We start from the raw sequence: 17,650 nt of genomic DNA, 5'->3' as shown, positions 1-17,650 counted from the left end.
CAATAGGTACCAAGCAATTCCTGCTGGAAGACACAAAAACTCCAAAGTAAACTGACATGATTGGAGAAACAGCTTCAGAGTGAACCTGCATACCACAACTGGCTCAGGAGCTGGCTGTTCCAGAGGCCAACAACCTCAAGAGAAAAGTCAATGGGGGAGGAAATTATATCTCCTAAGTATAGGATATAATAAGTCAACATCTGGAGTTGCCCAAGAAGGTGTCTCTGCTGTACAGGGTGGACCAAGAATAATATCTTTTTGACATATTAGATACTGAAGACTCCACAGTCTTGACATATATGACAGATGTGCCAGATGTTAACTCTCCATGGCAGATGGCTCTTCCCTGGAGACACTGGAGAACATGAGAAACCCCCGTTCTTCTCCTGAGCTTGACAGAAGGCAGCAGAACATGCCCAATCTTGTGTCATGCTCTGGGGATACTTGACCATTTCAGAACATCAGCAGAGAGTCAGAAAGAAGACTCTTCCCAAAAGAGTGGGAGGGGTAGATAGTCACAGCAACAACAGCTAGTGACCATAATCAACCGAGATGTGTGGGACCTCAACTGAAGGCTTTGGGCAAACTGCACAGACAGAGGCAATAAAGGCAGAAAAGGTCCCAGTCAGTTAAGCAACGCTATCTGTTACAGCGCCTACTATTTTTCGGAGATGAAACTTTTCAGAGTTAACATTATCTCATTAAGAGAACAAAATAATAATAATAATAATTTAAAGGTGTGCATATGAATCTTTCCAACAAAGGTATCTTGGACTGGTGGTTCCCCATCCTTCTCAGGAAAAGGGACCTTCTTTCCATAAGCAGTAAGAAAAGCCCAACAAGTGTGTACCCATTACTTGCATGAGCTCCACAGAGCAAAGTTATGATGTCAATCAAGCAGCAACTCTCTGCATAATCAATGTACAGTACATAATAGTCCGGAGCTCCTTTTATTGCATCTCTGTTCACAGGAAAAAAATCGCCCTACTAATAAAATACCCAGTTCTTCAAGCTCATAAACCTATTTGTGCACACTCCTTGTCTGCCTTCCTGTATGTGTTTCCATTAAAGTTGAACTGTACAAGACTTGGGCCTACGAACACAACTATACAGATTCAAAAAACTACTTCCTCTTACAACTATCTCCTCTCCCTGGAATACTGCTGAGTTGCATTGCTTAACGACATCATTCAGTAGCACTGCCGTCCAAGTCCATGTGGACAGTTATAATTGACTTACAAGATGGGTGGGAGGGTAAAGCGACACGCTTGACTTTACTTAAAGTGCCCACAATGTTTACCAGGCAGTGGCTTTTCTTCAGTTAGAGAGTGCCTGCACAATCTCTGGCTTAAAAGCATGTTATGAGCAATAGTTATGAGGTAGAACAGTGCTTCTCAAACTGTGGACCACCGGTGGGTCTCAGCAAAGCATCCCCTGCCCTGTCATAGCCTTTTGGTTGAGTCAACACCAGCACCTTCCCAGCTCCCCATATGCACAATCCATAGCTACATGTGGGAGCTGGTTAGAGAGCAGAGTGAGGCAGTAGCACCCTAAGTAGGGGAGGAAATGGATGCTAAGCAGAGAGGCAGAGGGGTCCCTTTCAGTGTGAGGGAAGAAGGAGACAGTGTGGGGATGACTGAGGGCGAGGAAATAGAGAAGGGCCCAGGCAGCGGCTGCTGCACACCCTGCAACCCCGTTTTATCTCCTCCTCCTTCCTGCACAGTCTCCTGTCAAGACAGGAAGCCTCTCCTCCCTCTGAAAGGGCCAGAGAGGACACTGAAGGAAATGGAAAAAAGGAACAAAAAAAGTTATCATTTTAGATAAATTGGTAAAGTTTGGAACAGAAAAGGGTGACATGAGGGGGAAGACACTCCAGGGGGAGGAAGTGAATGTAAAAAAAAGTGGAGAGATAAAGCCTCCTTTAAAACCCTCTTCACCAGTAAGCTCTGGCCAAGATGAAGAGGGATTAGACAGCAGAAAATGATGTAAGTAATTGCTAGCTATTTATGCAAAATTCCGCCTCCATCCACCAATGTTTTGTGACTGGCGGGCTTCAGTAATCTCCAGCCTCTCAAATGGGACCTGGTTAGATAACCCCAACTTAGGAGTTGAATAGCATTGTCTTCCGTTTCATTTTTGAAGCCAAATTCCAACAAACCAAGACTTACTCATTTTTACCCCAAATTTCAGAAGTAACCCAGATCTGACCCCAAACTGCTGGCAGTTTGGGTCTCGTTCATAATATAGAGCTGGGCCTATTGAAGATCTCGGCCTGAAGCAACATCACTACTGGTCAGAACGGAAGGGATGGGGTAACTGGGGGTACCTTCCAGATATTGTGGCACTACAACTATAATCATCCCTGGCCACTGGTCAACAACGTCTGGACTGCTCCCTGCACCAAGTCCTGTTACTTTACTCATAAATATGACTCAAAGCAATGTAGAAACACTAGAGCAGGCTTCCTCAACCTCGGCCCTCCAGATGTTTTTTCAGACTACAATTCCCATGATCCCTGACCACTGGTCCTGCTAGCTAGGGATCATGGGAGTTGTAGGCCAAAAACATCTGGGGGGCTGAGGTTGAGGAAGCCTGCACTAGAGAAATACAAAAAAAACCAATTACCATAACTACCATCAATAAAGACCATAACAACAAACATATCTATGCAAACAAAACACAAGTCTAGCAAATCATGAGCTCCCATGGGGGGGGGGGTGCTACCCTTCTTAGATGCATTGTATGGGTAAAATGCCACTGCCTCAATCCAGGGCTTTTTACCCAGATCCCGAGTGATCTGTTTATTCTGGATTAGTTCCAGAATGAGCAGGAGGGCACCTGTTCAAACCTAGCCTAACCAGGAGGAAAAGGTTTGCAATAAGAATTATTTGCCCTCCATCAGCCTTATTAGACTGAATTGGTCAAAAATTTAGAAAATCCGGTGTAAGGGATACTAGTCCCCATCCTTCAGCCCCCCACTTCTGGAGCAGGTAATCCTAGACTCGACACGATCGCAAACAGGACAGACAAACAGCAGACTGAAATCCTGCCTGCTGTAGCACATTTATAAAATATACAGCGTAAACCGAGAGGCAACTTGTAAGCCAGGCTGATCTTGCCCACGCACTTCACTATACAGAGGGAGAGCACCAGTTCCTGGCTGAGAGAGACCACAGCACGGCAGCTCCCTTGCCCAGACCCCTGGTTCTCTGCAAAAGTCATTCCCAGCACCACAGAGATAGCGTTTCCGTTAAATATGTTCCCGAGCTTTTGGCAAGGTCAGGAGCTCCGTCACGTAAGCTCTTCTATTCCAGTGATCCCTTCTAAGTCAATTTGTTCCAACAATAAATAAAGATTCTATCACTACAGTGTGCATCATATTGCAACGTTGCGTTATAAGAAGGCAATCCCAGAAAGGCGAGGGAGAGTGTCGAGGCGAAAGGCAGCTGGCACAAGGGGAAGGCTGCAGTTTATGACATCAGCTTATTACTACTCCCCCCCCCCCCCATACATCTATCCCTGGAGCCGGGAAGTGTGTGCAACAAAACACAAAGCACAAGACTTCCAGCATCACGGCGACACAGTGTCCCCATTAAAGAGAAAAAGACTGACCAACAGCACGATCACTGCTTATTGACCTGTATCCATTCCTGCCCTAGCTGACTTCAAGCCAACAAGACCCAACACACATACAAGTCGAGAAAACGCTATTGTGGCCGTTTCTGCTTTCCTCCTCTTGAAACAAACAGGCTGAGCCCAAGGAAATATCCACTCATCTGCCAATGTTGTGGCAGCTTTTACCTGCGCTCCACAAGCTAGGAGGCGGCTGAGCAGCAGGGGTCAAAAACCACACTGACTGCAAGGCAGTTTTGACAAACAAGCCAATATTGTGCTCCATCTTGGAGAGTTAAAGACTGCATCTAAGGCACAAGTGTGTAAATTGGTGGACAGGTCTGGTATGTTCTCAGCACCCGGCTTCTCTATATGCAGACCAGCTTGTATTCTTGCACTCTGGACACTAATACTACAAACTGTGTTTCAGGCTTCTGCAAACTTGTATTGTGGATTCTCTTTTTCCACAACGGACCTGCCTAATTAACCTGCAGTGCAGCACACTGTTGCCTGCATCCAATTCAGTGTGTGCGCACTGAGAGAGGGGGAGGGGAACAGGCTGACTTCACTCCAGCCCTGCAACAGAATTCTCGACAAGGAAGAACAGTGTGCCATCCCTGAAGGGATGGCAAACCGATTCCGCCACACGCCCACTTCCCAATACTCAGCCCAGATTTCACTTTAATTCCTACCAGCCATGTCAACAGCTAATCACAACTTCAAAAAAGCCTAAAATAAACTGGTGTTGTATGTGTTTGTTATATTATTAATTAGCGTTATGAAACAATGCAAATTTTTTTTAACGTAATGGAACCATTTCCCGGGGGGGGGGGGGAATTAGCAATGGATAATTTTCCTCCCCAAAAGTTACCATATGCTTTGCGGTAAAGCAAAGATTTTTTTAAAAAATAAATAAATAAAATGTATGGGTAATAAGGTCTGAGGCATTTCAAGAAAAGCCAAAAAGGTGCAATTTCTCAGGGTGCTCTACACCCTGATTTAGGGAGCACTTTTCTGGACTACAAGCAAATAAACTTCCTTGAACTGGTTCAGACCACTGGTTCCTCTGGCCAAGTGTTGATCTGGTTGCTTGAGGCTCGCTTGAATGGAGGTGATAGGCTAAGGCCTGCTCCACCCCAAACTCCGCCCACTTTCGCATGCTCTCATAGACCCTCAACACACTCCTATGCGGTAGACCATTATCACCACTTCCATTTTGCAGAAGATGGGGGCTGATGCTGCAGGATATTGGCTGGATATTGAAGATAGGTGTTAATGTGCCCAGACTGTCTTGCCATGGTGAGTAACCTGGCTGCTGAATTCTGAACCAGATGAGGTTTCTGAACGCTCTTCAGAGACAGCCCCATGTATAATCTAACCTAGAGGTTACCAGAGCATAGACAAGAGATGTTAGGTTATCGCTGTCCAGATATGGGTGCTGCAAGGTCACCAGCTGAAACTGATGGAAGGCACTCTGTGCCACCGAGGCCACCTGAGCCTCAAGCAACAGCAATGGAGGTCTGGCAATTCACGCCCTTCACCACCATGCGACAGCCAGCTCTATTGTTCTATGCATTTACCAAACACTGACAGCCACCTTCAAAAAGAAGTTGCGTGCAATTCAGCAAGAAGCTTCCCCACAATTTCAGTGTAGGTCATGGACTTTCATTTATACTTCCTAAACTCAAGATGCAGTCGTGTTGATTTGCAGATGTTCCCAAGACCAACTTTCAATTTTACTAAGCAAGTCTCAGGAATAGCTAAGTGCCAAATATTCTGCAAAGCGGGTCTTTATCCCTTGCATACAAACCTGTATAAAACTATTTCATAAATAAACTTTTTCAGCATCCCTGGCTCAGACATTCTCCAGGTGAAGCTTAGGGTACCCTGTCCCCCACTAACTCTGAAATTAGGCGGCTGGCCAAAAATTTGTTCCATGTAAACATTTTCTAGTTGCTTAACAGCAGAATCAGGATAGTCGGATATTCCTTCCTACAGAGTTCAATATTTGCTTTATTATTCCCATCAAGAGAACAAGTTTGAACAGACTAGCTTCTCAGCACTGTTTTTTAAAAAGACATCAGTACTATATTTGCTGTGAGGGCTTGGGTGAAAGTGCTACAAAAAGAGCGGCAAATTACTGCCACACAATGACTTCTGATATTTAGCTCAACAGTTAATGTGCATAATAAACAATGCTCATTAAATAAGAAGTCATCTATTGACTGCCCAAGATGGATGCGATATTCTCTACCCAATATTCCTGAGATTCTGTCACACGGTATACTCTCTTTTACATTCAGACATTTATTGGCGGCAAACAAAATCCAAGACAAGTTTGCACCTTACAAAGAGCAGTGGATTCAACATACAAGCACACATACAACCAGGCCTTTGGATGATTAATCTTGTAGCCCTTTTAAATGTGGGGGGTTTGGGGGGGGGTATTGGTTTGTTTTCGTTTTTCTTGTTTTATCGTGTATTTTGTGCTTTCATATTGTATTTTTTATATTTCATATTGTATTGTCAAAGTGCAAGTAGATAAATAGGTACCGCTCCGGTGGGAAGGTAAACGGCGTTTCCGTGTGCTGCTCTGGTTCACCAGAAGCGGCTTAGTCATGCTGGCCACGTGACCTGGAAGCTGTACGCCGGATCCCTCGGCCAATAAAGTGAGATGAGCGCTGCAACCCCAGAGTCGGTCATGACTGGACCTAATGGTCAGGGATCCCTTTACCTTTATCGTATTTTTATGTTGTAAACCACCCTGAGATCTGCGGATGAAGAACGGTACACAAATTTGATAAATACATAAAATAAAATGTGAAAAAGCAACATGAAACCCTTGGTTTCACCACAGAGTAATAACACTGCCTTGTAATCGTGCCCTGGACAAGCAGTGATTGCTGCCCATGTGGCAAAGCGACCAGCGTTCTTTCAACTGGCCTAGAAGAAAGTCTGGCAACCCATGAAGCAGGGATGGGGAATTCTTGGCCCCCCAGGTGTTGCCCGACTACCATAATCCCTGACCAGTGACCATGCAGACTGGGAATTTTGGGAATTCGAGCCCAACAACATGTTGAAGGCAGCAGGTTCTCCATACCTTCCTTAAAAGATGAAAAAGGCAGACAAGGCTTAGACACAGGATTCCAGCTGTTGCAAACCACAGGACGGGAGAGTGCTCTTGTGCTTGAATCCTGCTCAGCCACTGTGTGAACAGGATGCTGGACTAGATAGGCCACTGGCCTGATCCCGCAGGTTCTTCTTGGGTTCATATGATTCCATGACAGTCTGTATGCCAACCTTAAGCACCAATGGTCTAAGGCACAGCAGTTACACACCCAGGATGGCAGCCCCTCCAACACGGCTTGCCTTGCCACCGCCACCACCCCGGCAGCAGATAAAAGCACCAAGAGAGAAAACCATTTTCCGGCAACAAAAACTTACAACCTTCCCCTCTGCCCCCACAAGTAAGTTCCAAAATGACACTCGCCAAAGCTCAGCAGGGATGGAGCAACTGAGTGAAGAAGAACCTAAAGTCACACACAGTTAGAACTTTGGCACGACTGACCACAATTCTCTTGTGGGCAAAGAGAGGCATAGCTATTAGTGGGAAAGGTCCTATATGCTTTACACTGAAAGCCAGTAGCGGAGGGAGGGAGGCAGCTTCATTTTAGAGTGAAGATGCCAATAAAGACTTGAGTTGGGGTCATTCCTCTTTATCTGAGCAGCAGACCTACTTGGTAAAAAAAATGCTGATAAATAAATATCTTTAAATTTAAATATCTTTAATCCCACTCAGTTACATCTTGCTTCTGCTGGTATTAAGGAATTTCTAAGAGAGTTGTGATGTGCTTCTCCCACCCACATTACCAGGGCAGCATCACGAACCGGAAAAGTGTCAACAGTGAGCATACACTTTAACACCAGTCTCCCCCCAAAACCTGGTGCCCTCCAAGCAACTTGGGCTGCAACTCCCACCAGCACGGCCAATGGTCAAAGATGACAGGAATTCTACTCCACCATCACCTGCAGGGCACCAGCTTGGAGAAGGCTGCTTTAGATGCTGCTGAAGAACTTGCCCTTCTCTGCCGCAGTGTTGCAGTGTAAACAACAACATTCTGTTAAGCCAAGCAATGGGTTTTGTGCCAAGGTCACTGATGGTTCAAATTCTGGAAGGTGGTACCTCAAGTTAAGAACTTAATTCGTTCTGGAGGTCTGTTCTTAACCTGAAACTGTTCTTAACCTGAGGTACCACTTTAGCTAATGGGGCCTCCCACTGCTGCCACGCGATTTCTGTTCTCATCCTGAAGCAAAGTTCTTAGCCTGAGGTACTATTTCTGGGTTAGCGAAGTCTGTAACCTGAAGCGTCTGTAACCTGAGGTACCACTGTACTCTTTTGAGTTTTGGCAGTGTGAGGTTCTGTGCTGCTTTGTTATTAATTATATGTTTCTTTACTACATTCATATCCTGCCTTTCTTGCAAGTGGCTGACAGCTATGTGCATAATTCTCCCGCTGTCTTATCTCCACAACAACCCTGAGAAGTAGGTCCGGTTGAAAGTGACTGGCCCCGGGGTCACCGGATGAGCTTCGTGGTCGAGTACAGATCTGACCCTGGTTCTCCCTGGTCCTAGCTGAGCACTAACTATAGCGGGTAGACAGATGTAAGTTAGGGGAAGACAGACTGCAAGAATGAGTCAAGCAAAGAGCAGGAGCCAGCCCAGCGATCAGGGAGATCCCCGCCTCCACCAACCTCCCCATCTCTTTATCAAGTCACTGGCTGACAGGTCTTCAGCCATGCCTTCTCTAACTTCTAGTCAGTCAGAACCTGGAACAAAGTAAAGATTACAACGGCTGAAGCGAGTGAAGCAAGCTATCATCTCCTTTTTGAGTGTCCCTGAGAATCTTCGCTCAAACATTTGCTGTATTATAAGCTGGTCTATTCTAAACTGGTTTTATGTAGCTTTACAAGAAAGTCCATGGGTATGCGCCACAAAAAATATATATACAGAGCTAGATTATGATGCAGCAAGCTACAGCAATGGGAAAGGGTAGTTATTTAAGGAAGCAGCAGCCATCAAAGTAAATTCATGACCTAGAGACGAAGCCCTGTGCTTCTGTAGTTTTCTTAGAAAGCTGCTTAGAAGCCATTCCAATTCATAGGGACAGTGAATTGGGGCCTCCTTCGCTGCCAGTATGCAGTTTGACCGCATTATCTGGTGTCACTTTTGCTCCAATACCTTCCAAGCCTAATATTTAGTCACCGCCTTGATTCACATGCCTGCCCCGCAGCACCACAGAAACTGAACACCTCTTAGGTCACCGAGAGCTATATCTGATCCTACATACTCTGCCAGATTCCATTCGTTTCCAGCACAGGTTCCTTAGACACAGATTCAAGGAGCCTCCCTCTCTCTCTGCCTCACTCCTCTGCCAGCCTTATACTTCTCCTGTTTTATTCCCTTCCATTCCAAACGTGGCACCCACAAACCCCACGCCCCATGCAGCTATTCTCAGAAATGTTCAGTTTAATTAACTCACAGTCACCATCACACGGAATTTTCCTATGACATTGATGCTGTCCCTCAAAGCCATCCTGCCCTGGTTGCTTCCACTGATTTCAAGCTCATTAGTTTGCCCTCTATGTAGTTGGCAAACGCCGACGGGCCGCAGTTTGCTGCAACCCAACAGCTGTCTGGGTACTTAAAATCTTAGGCGAGCACATTATCTGATGGTTTCGGATGCCATGGCAACTGAGCGACAGATATTTACTTTCCCCAAATCGCCCCAGTTTTTACGCTCCTATCCCAACTTGCACATTCACCCAGGGTAGACCCAGGCAACCTTCCTGAGGTTTACTTTGCAATCAGAGATTCACATGGAACAGTTGCACAGCAAGCTTCTTATACATGATGCTAAATCCAACACGCCACCTATTTGGGGAGAAGGGGGCGAGAAAAGCTGGAATAATATTTTTCAGCAAGGACTGCGCTGCCACCGTCCTCTGATTTTCTATCTATCCCTTCTCCATCCAGGGGCACAGCAGGCAGGTCAGATCCATGCTTCTTGCTGCCATAGGCAATCTGTAACTTTACCCATACAATGTCTTATTGTATGTGCAACAGTTAAATAATAAATAACACATTAAATGTTCAGGAGTTGCTTGGGAGAATATATTCTTATTTTCGTTTTTAAATATCTGTCACTTCTTTATTCCCCTCTGCCCTTTACAATGGTCTGAGATGTGGTTCAATAATATTTGGGACAGAGCTAGTTCAGAACTGGGCTTAGAAGAATTGCTAATGGGGTTACAAAGGAAAATACCTTTGACGAAACGTGGTCTCCCTTCTTTTTATACATAAGGGAAGAAGAAAAGAAAGCTCTCCCAGCAGCCTCACAAACCTGTCTGTGGAGAACCTATTATGTACTGCCAATGTTTTAAGACTGCGTGAAACAATATTTGCCTGGCACCTGCTTCATATAATACAGGTAGGTGGTTTAAAAACTATTTTATTTTCTCAGGTTTGGCTGGCTTTGTGACTGCTTTGTTACAATATGTTACAATATGTATTGCTTTGTGCTGTATCGTCTGTTTTATTGAATTTGTATGTAGCCATTTTTAATTTATTTATTTTTTGAACCAATTGTCTGTTGAAGCTGCTTACTTTGGCAAAAAAAGTAGCTTTCCACACCTCATAACATATAAACAACACTTACTGAGATCTGCAAAAAAACCAAACACGCCAAGTTACTAAAATCCCTCACCTCCACGACACAGCACCTCTCTTCAACTCCACCACAAAGCCCAGGCAATTGCCTATGCAAGAGAAGGTGACCCAGTATGGAAAGGATGCCCATTACTTCTGCACAGGATCTTCCCCAAACATCCACACACTCTTCCCTTATTCACAGCTCTACTGGTTTCCAGTTTTCCCTTTGCTCAGACTGAATTATGGATTAAATTAAAGGGATCCTTTAAGGCCAACCCTTATTCTTCACTGTTCCCAAGGCTGTACATGGGTTCTACCGATTTCCCTTTGTACCGTTGTCACGGGTGTCCATGAAGACTCCCATTTAATTTTAGACTGCAATACCCTTCAGGTTAACTGTCTTATACCCCTGCTCTGCATTGCTGCAATATGGCTAAGACACCATCCTGTTCTGAAGAAGGGTGGCTGAAACCCACCCCACCCCAGTTTAGGTAGCCGAGCCAGTCCACACCCTCTCAAGCAATTTTCTTCTCTACCCCCCACTCTAACAAGACCACAGTGATTTTGGTGACAACAGCACCCCAAAAAAAAGTGGAGGGGGGTTAAAATAGGCACAACACTATACCAGAACCTAGATTGAGATGCAAATCACCACCATCAAGTTGATCAGCTGATTAGTGGAAAGGTGGCAATAAGCCCTTTACTTAAGCTAGTGTACGGGGTGGGGTGGGGTGGGATGTGGCCCCAGAGAGCTGGCCAAGGTTGAATGCATCCCTCAGACCAAAAAAGGCTAGTCACCCCTGGTTTAGATTCAGTTGCCCAAAGCTACACTTAAAATACCAAGATATTAATGAGAATTGCTTGCTCTTTCCACCATCACTCAGCACATCCTGAGCTATTCCCTTTCCCACTCTTACAACTATCTGTGTGAGAAGTTACGTTGGAGAAAGCAGGAAAGGGATTGCAACACAGCACTACTATCCAGCTGCACACCGATACACTAAGGGTGCAACCCTAACCCTGCTTACCTGGGAGGTAAGCCCCACTGAATTCAGTAGTACTTACTTCTGAGTAGATATGGTTAGGCTTGCCCTGTAAATCATCGTTTCATAGGCATTTCAGAGTACCAGTGGGAGACTTTCAACAATATTCCTGTTTTGCAATAGGAGACCGAGACAGAGAATTTGCCTCAAATTCAGCCCACAGCGGTTCCTCTGCCACAGAGCACCAGATCCAGAATTCTGGTCCAAATCCCCCATCATCTTCTTCTACCACCTGCACGAATTCATTTCAGTAATAACAACTTAGCATTTATAATAGCACTTTTATTGAGTATTCACAGGGCTTCGCATGCGATCTGTGCGCAATTCTTACAGGAACCTTGTTAAGTACAGCTTTATTATCCCCATGTTGCTGATGCGAGACTTGAAGCAGGGAGAAGAGCAGTTAGCCTAAGGCCACTAGGTTCACGGTCATGGTAGAAGCTGAAATGGGGGCTTCCTGGCTTCGAGCCATTAAGCCAGTTCTTAAGACCAGTGCAGGGGGGAAGAAGATCAAGTCAGGCAACTTCCATTGCAAAAGGGGCCACGGCTATAACTGCTGGAGCTGCTTAAAAACCTGGATAATATCCAAATGCCTAAATGGAAGCAGTGCAGTTGCAGAACACTTTCGGGGCAACTGCAAAGAGAACAGAATAGAAACAGTACATTTCACAAAAGGCAAAGCCTTCTGCGGAAGATGAAGGCCGCTGCATGTCTTTAGTTACATTAAAACCTGAAGTGTGCGCCTGTTTCTCATCCAGAATGTTCTCATCTCTTGAAATTAACTCAGATCAAGGCTGGTAATATGTACTCTGACTTTAACTGAAAACATGCTTGCTACACATAGCTGATTACTAGACAATACAAATAACAGTTTGCCATAAACGACAGTGGAAGAAGGCTGCTGTTTTGAACCATAATTTCTAGCATCTAATTAATATGGTTGCACCAATGTGTCTACACTATGAGGAACGGGCAGCAGACCCTGGATCGATGGTCAAATGTTAGAGAACATTTAGGTGCCAGCCAAAACCTTCCTCTTCTCCCAGGCCTCTAATTAGACAATTGATAGCCTTTTAAATGGGAGGGGGAAGGTAACTGTTTTGTATGTTATTATGTTATGCATTTTTGTTTGATCCTCAAATGAAGGATGGTATAGAAATGCAATAATAATAATAATAGTAGTAGTAGTAGTAGTAGTAGTAGTACCATTTATGAAGGCATAATACAAGATCTATTTCATCTGTTATATTTTCCAGGGAGATTTATTGGAATGTTTTAGTGCAAGTCCTTTGCTGTTATGGTCTATGGCTAGATATAAGTTTTTAAAATCATTTGGAAGATATAATATGCATGCTTCACGGTGACTCGTTGAGCCCTTCGTGCACAACATGATACAGACTTCTTGACACAGAAATAAGTCTCCATGCATATATATATATATTTTTAAAGATGCGCCACAATGTTGAATAGATCCATTAGATCTGGGGAAAACAAAAAGCTCATCACTTTCAACGCCATTAAGATTAGCACTCTTATAAAATCAATATTCCACAAAAGACTGTGTATGAACCTAGATTCCTTCAGAGGAGCTTCTCTTTTTGCTGCCAACAGTGAGGACTGCTTCAATTATTTGTTTGTTTGTTTGTAAAATGCACAGGTGTGTTTTACTTCATGCTACCATGACTAGGTGCGGTTTTTGAGAACGCATGTTGAATCGTATGTGCCAACTCCATAAATACTTTCAACCCAACCTATACATACCTACTCAGAAGTAGGTCCCTCTTTGTTCAGTGGCAATTAGTCGCAAGACAAATGTCTCTATTCCTATGTACTGCAGAATAGCCACAAAAACAGCACTAACTCTTTAACAAGGATGGCTTCCACACGGGTAAGTTCTGTTTCGCTAACCTATTAAGATATATTTGAGAATGCCAACAAGCATATAGAGGTGATCCAGTTGACAGGGTGTACTTCCAAAATATGTACAACGAAGTACATCACCAAAGACTCCTAGGTAAACTTCACTGTCAGAGAATAAGAGGAATTGTCATTTGTAGATCAAGAACAGGTTAACCAACAGGAAGCAGAAAGTAGGAATACATGAACAGTTCTCCCAATTGAGGGATGTAGAAAGTGGAATCCCCCAAGGATCGGTATTAGGTCCCGTGTTTTTCAATTCGTTTGGAAGTATATCTAAAACTAGGGATGAGCAGTGAAGCTGCCAGGTTTGCGGGTGATACTAAATTGTTCAGGGTGGTTAAAACAAAAAGGGATTGCAAGAAGCTCCAAAAGAATATCTCCAAACTGAGGGAACGGGAAGTGGCAAATGCAGTTCAATGCAAAGAGATGCACATCAGGGCAAAAAGTCTTACCTTATTCACATATAACGTTCATGGGGTCTGAACTAGCAGTGACTGACCAGGAATGAGAACTTGGGGGTCGCAGTGGACAGCTCAATGACTGTCGAACCAGTGTGTTTGGCAGGCATGTAAAAGACAAATTCCGCGCTAGGGATGATCAGGAAAGAACTGAAAATAAAACTGCCGGTATCACAATGCCATTATACAAATCTATTGGTGCAAATGCACCTGGAATGTGGTGCACAGATCTGGTTGCTTCATCACAGAAAGGGTATCAGAGTTGGAAAAGGATCAGAAAATGGCAACTCAAATGAGGAAAGTTCACGACGTTTGGGATTTTTTTAGCTTTGAGACGAGGGGACACGATAGAAGTGTATAAACTATTATGCAAGGGGCATGGAGAAAACCAGAGTGCAGAGGAAAGCTTTTATCCCCTTCTCATAACACTAGATTCCAGTTAAGTTGAATGTTAAGAGAAGTCTCGGGGCAGACAAAATAAAATACTTCTTCACGTAGTTAAACGATGGAATTCACGTCCCACCAACCTGGATGGCTTTAAGATAGGATTCGACAAATTCATGGGCGATAAGGTTTTCAGTGACTACTATCTCAGACATCCCTACATCCACCCTAAGAGGAAATATACTTCTGAATACCAGCTGCTGGAAACCGCTGGAAGAGGGAGTGTTCAGGCTCTGCTACAGGCAATGAGGATAGCCATTGCAATAACAGGTTGATCAGTGGCCTGATCCAACAGGTTCTTATGATGTTCAACGCGCTATTGGTGCAGTACTAGTGCAATACTATAGGCGCCAATCCCAAGTAAGGGACCTAATTCCAGAAAAAAAATGGGACTGATCTAATCTGCTATCAAATTTGAAAACACACACACACCAAAAAAACCTAAATTTAAACAATGACACAAAGAAGGGCCCGAAGCTGGCGCTTTTCACACGATGCAAATGAAAAGTTTTAATGGTCCCTTCCATGTCACGGAGCTGCAGGACAACTTGATCGAAAACAGCGTTCATGCACTCACCTCTGGCCGACAGCTTCTTGGTATTGATTATCTTCGCAGCGTACTCCTGGGATGATGTTTTTTTCACACATCTCCGGACCACTGAAAAAGCTCCCCTGGAACAAAAAGGAAAGGCTGAACCTGTGAAACTGGTTTAAACATGAAGTCCAAATCGAGCATTATAAACTGAAGGCAAACCAAAACCTCATTATCTACATCCAAGTATTTAGCCAAAGCCCATACTGAGTGGCTACAAGTATTTTAAAGGAACTGAAAACACAGCACTTCAAGAATTCCAAGTGAAGAGGATGAATAGAGGTGCATGAAAGGATGACTAGGGTGGGTACAAGAAGATTTGGTTCCCACAAAGAGTAGAGCTTTGATTATGAAGTTCTTTTGCAGGAGCTCATTACATCACCTAGACACACGCCTGCATCGTACACGTAAAATCTAAATAAAAATGATAATCTGATATGCAGACAAGAGGAAGGATTTTGCTGGTGTTTGCATTACCTCTTCTGTAGCGTAATTAATACATATTTATCAACGCAAGTTCAGCAAGGTGTTTGTGGCAAAAAGAGAGAGAGGGGGAAAGGTGAGTAGGTGCGCTGGTAAGGAAAAGATGCCAATTCAGGAAAAGATGCCAATTCCCAGAAAAGCAGGGAGATGTGGCAACAGAGTCTGGAAAACAGCTTTCATGAATGGTGACAGAGAGGACAGAGTAAGTGCAGGACAAAAGATTGGGGGGGGGGGGATCCACCAGAGCCTTTTCAAAGGGGGGAACGTTCCTCAGGTGCAGAAGGCAGCCTGCCTGCACCCTGAAACGAGAAACCAGCCAGAACAGCAGACAAGCACAAACACTCAAGGAACAAAGACCAACAGAAACGGCCTGGTCTGGGCAGGAGATACATTTCTTTTCCACCTAAACTCACCCACATCCATTTCTGTATGCAAGTCAGAAAGAAGCAAAGCCGGTAAGGAAGATGAGAAGTGGCTCAAAAGAGGGGGGTGGGGGGGAGAAAAGATACAGCAGCACTCAGGGACTGGTGCAAGAAAGGAGGAGGACTCAAATGCAGCAGTACCTGGGGTGCATCTACCCCCAACCGCACACACACAATGTATTCATCCCAACCAGAATATTGGGCAAATCTCCTGCAGAATACCGAGGGAAAGAAAAACAAAAACAGTGTCTGTTTAAGATCAGTGCTGGAGTAATTTTTTTTGGGGGGGGGCGAAGCATTGGCACAGGGAACCTCCCTTGATGCATGAAAAATGCAGCAATGTCCCTTGTAGTGCAGAAATGAGGAGGGGGGAGGAAGAATCTTGGAAGTTGCAGGCTGCAGCAACAGCAGGGAGGGTGGCATTCAGACGGAAAAACAGTTCCTGGGTTAAAGCAGCAGTATCCAGCTCAGCAGTGGGTGGGATCCCCTATTTCTCGGGGCAGAAATAGCCCCCATCCTAGTGGGGGGAAGCAGACCCTCTGGACTGCTTGCCCCGGCTTCATTCCCTCCCTCGAGCTACTTCCTCCAACTGCCTTGGCATAACACAGCGGAGCACATTTCCTCCCGGGCTCGCTTTTGCAAAGCCCGGAGACCCAAGCGCCTCTGCTCCGGTTTAACGGAGCCGCAACACGACGGCCTACATTTGCGCGGATGGCACGGGCTACAAGGCTCCGTTCCAATAACAGGTAAGGGAAAGTCCGCATCGGAGAGGAAGGAGGGAGGGAGAGGCTCCGAGCAGAGAAAAGAGAGTTTGCTAGAAAGACTTCCTGAGTAGAAACTACAGTTAGTAGTAGCACCAGAAGGGAGGGGAGGGCAAGGGAAGAGGAGCCCCCCAAGGAGCGGGGGAGCCCAGATCGGGATCGGAGAAGGGGCGAGAGGGGATCCAAGGGGGAAGGCGGAGCAGCGCCCGGCCGCAATAACAGCCCGGCTGCCAGGAGCTGCGCCAAAGCGAGGAGGGAGGAGGAGGAGGAGGAAGACACCGGCGAGGAACGCCTGGGCTGCGTACTTGCCGAGCTCCTCGTACAGCTGGTATTCATCGGTGAAGCGGGTGCACGTTGCCGGGGAGGCCATGTTCGCGCTGCGGAAGGCGTTGCAGGCTCGGCGGGCAGGCACGCTCAGCGCCGCCGCCGCAGGGACATCGGACTGGGCGAGGCTGCGAGGGCTGGGACGGTCGTCTCCTGCAGGAGTTGCTGCTCCTCTCTTACGCCCTCGCTCTCACTACTTCGGCCTCCGTCTCCTCCTCCTCCTCCTGGCGGAGCTGGTGCCGGCGTGCCTCTCCGCCCAGCTGTGCGCTCCCGCCCGCTTCACTGCGCACAGTCACCGCTCCCCGCAGAAAGACGAGGAGGCGGCGTCGGAGGCTGAGCGCGCCCAGCACCGCGAGATCTTCTTCCCGGGGAGGGAGCCGAGGAGGAGACGCCGCCGCCGCCGCCGCCGCCGCCTCCTTCTCTCGTCTCGTCGCCCTCCTTCCTTGCCTCCGCCTACCAGCCAGACCTCCCTCCCCAGAGGTGTGGCCGGAGGGAGCGCGGGCAGACTCGCCAGCAAGGGAGGAGCTGGGCGCGGGCTGCGCTTGCGTGAGGCGGCGGCGGCTGCTGCTGCTTGGTTTTCTTCACAGCGAAGGAGCCCGCCTTCCCCAGTCTCGGCAGCCCGAAGCGCTGCTTGCCTTCCGCCTCACAGACAAGAGGCAGAGATACGCTGGGCGCGCGCGGAGCTCCCTCGAATGGAAGCGCGCCATTCAGCTCGGCGAGCGTTGCGCTGCCAAGTAAAGCGCAAGGCGGCAGCGCTTCTCTGAGGCGTGAGGCGCGTTTTCCCCTCAAGTCCCTTCTATAGAGGCTCGTGGAATGGTCGAGCTGAAAGGGACCCTGAGGGTCCTCTAGTCCAACCCCCTGCAAGGCACCCATGACAGGTGGC

General features: G+C 46.3%; 1 protein-coding gene across 31 annotated transcripts in view; it reads right to left on the bottom strand.

The window, feature by feature from the left end:
- CAMK2G (calcium/calmodulin dependent protein kinase II gamma) overlaps positions 1–17,196 on the bottom strand; it is a 159,586-nt gene extending 142,390 nt beyond the window's left edge. For 9 of the 31 annotated variants that reach the window (XM_028729050.2, XM_028729058.2, XM_028729057.2 and 6 more), the window contains exons 1-2: positions 16,749–17,195; positions 14,763–14,857 (exon numbers count right to left, since the gene is read on the bottom strand). In XM_028729050.2, coding sequence (XP_028584883.1) covers positions 14,763–14,857; positions 16,749–16,813 — 160 coding nt within the window. In that variant the 5' untranslated portion in view covers positions 16,814–17,195. Of the gene's footprint in view, positions 1–14,762; positions 14,858–16,748 lie in introns of all 31 variants that reach the window. The other 22 variants (XM_028729060.2, XM_028729059.2, XM_028729066.2 and 19 more) reach the window with 5 other exon arrangements.
- Between the last annotated feature and the right edge of the window lie 454 nt (positions 17,197–17,650).

This window comes from Podarcis muralis, chromosome 6 (assembly GCF_964188315.1).
Source record: "Podarcis muralis chromosome 6, rPodMur119.hap1.1, whole genome shotgun sequence".
Lineage (NCBI taxonomy): Eukaryota > Metazoa > Chordata > Lepidosauria > Squamata > Lacertidae > Podarcis > Podarcis muralis.
This window is presented reverse-complemented; position numbering and strand designations above follow the sequence as displayed.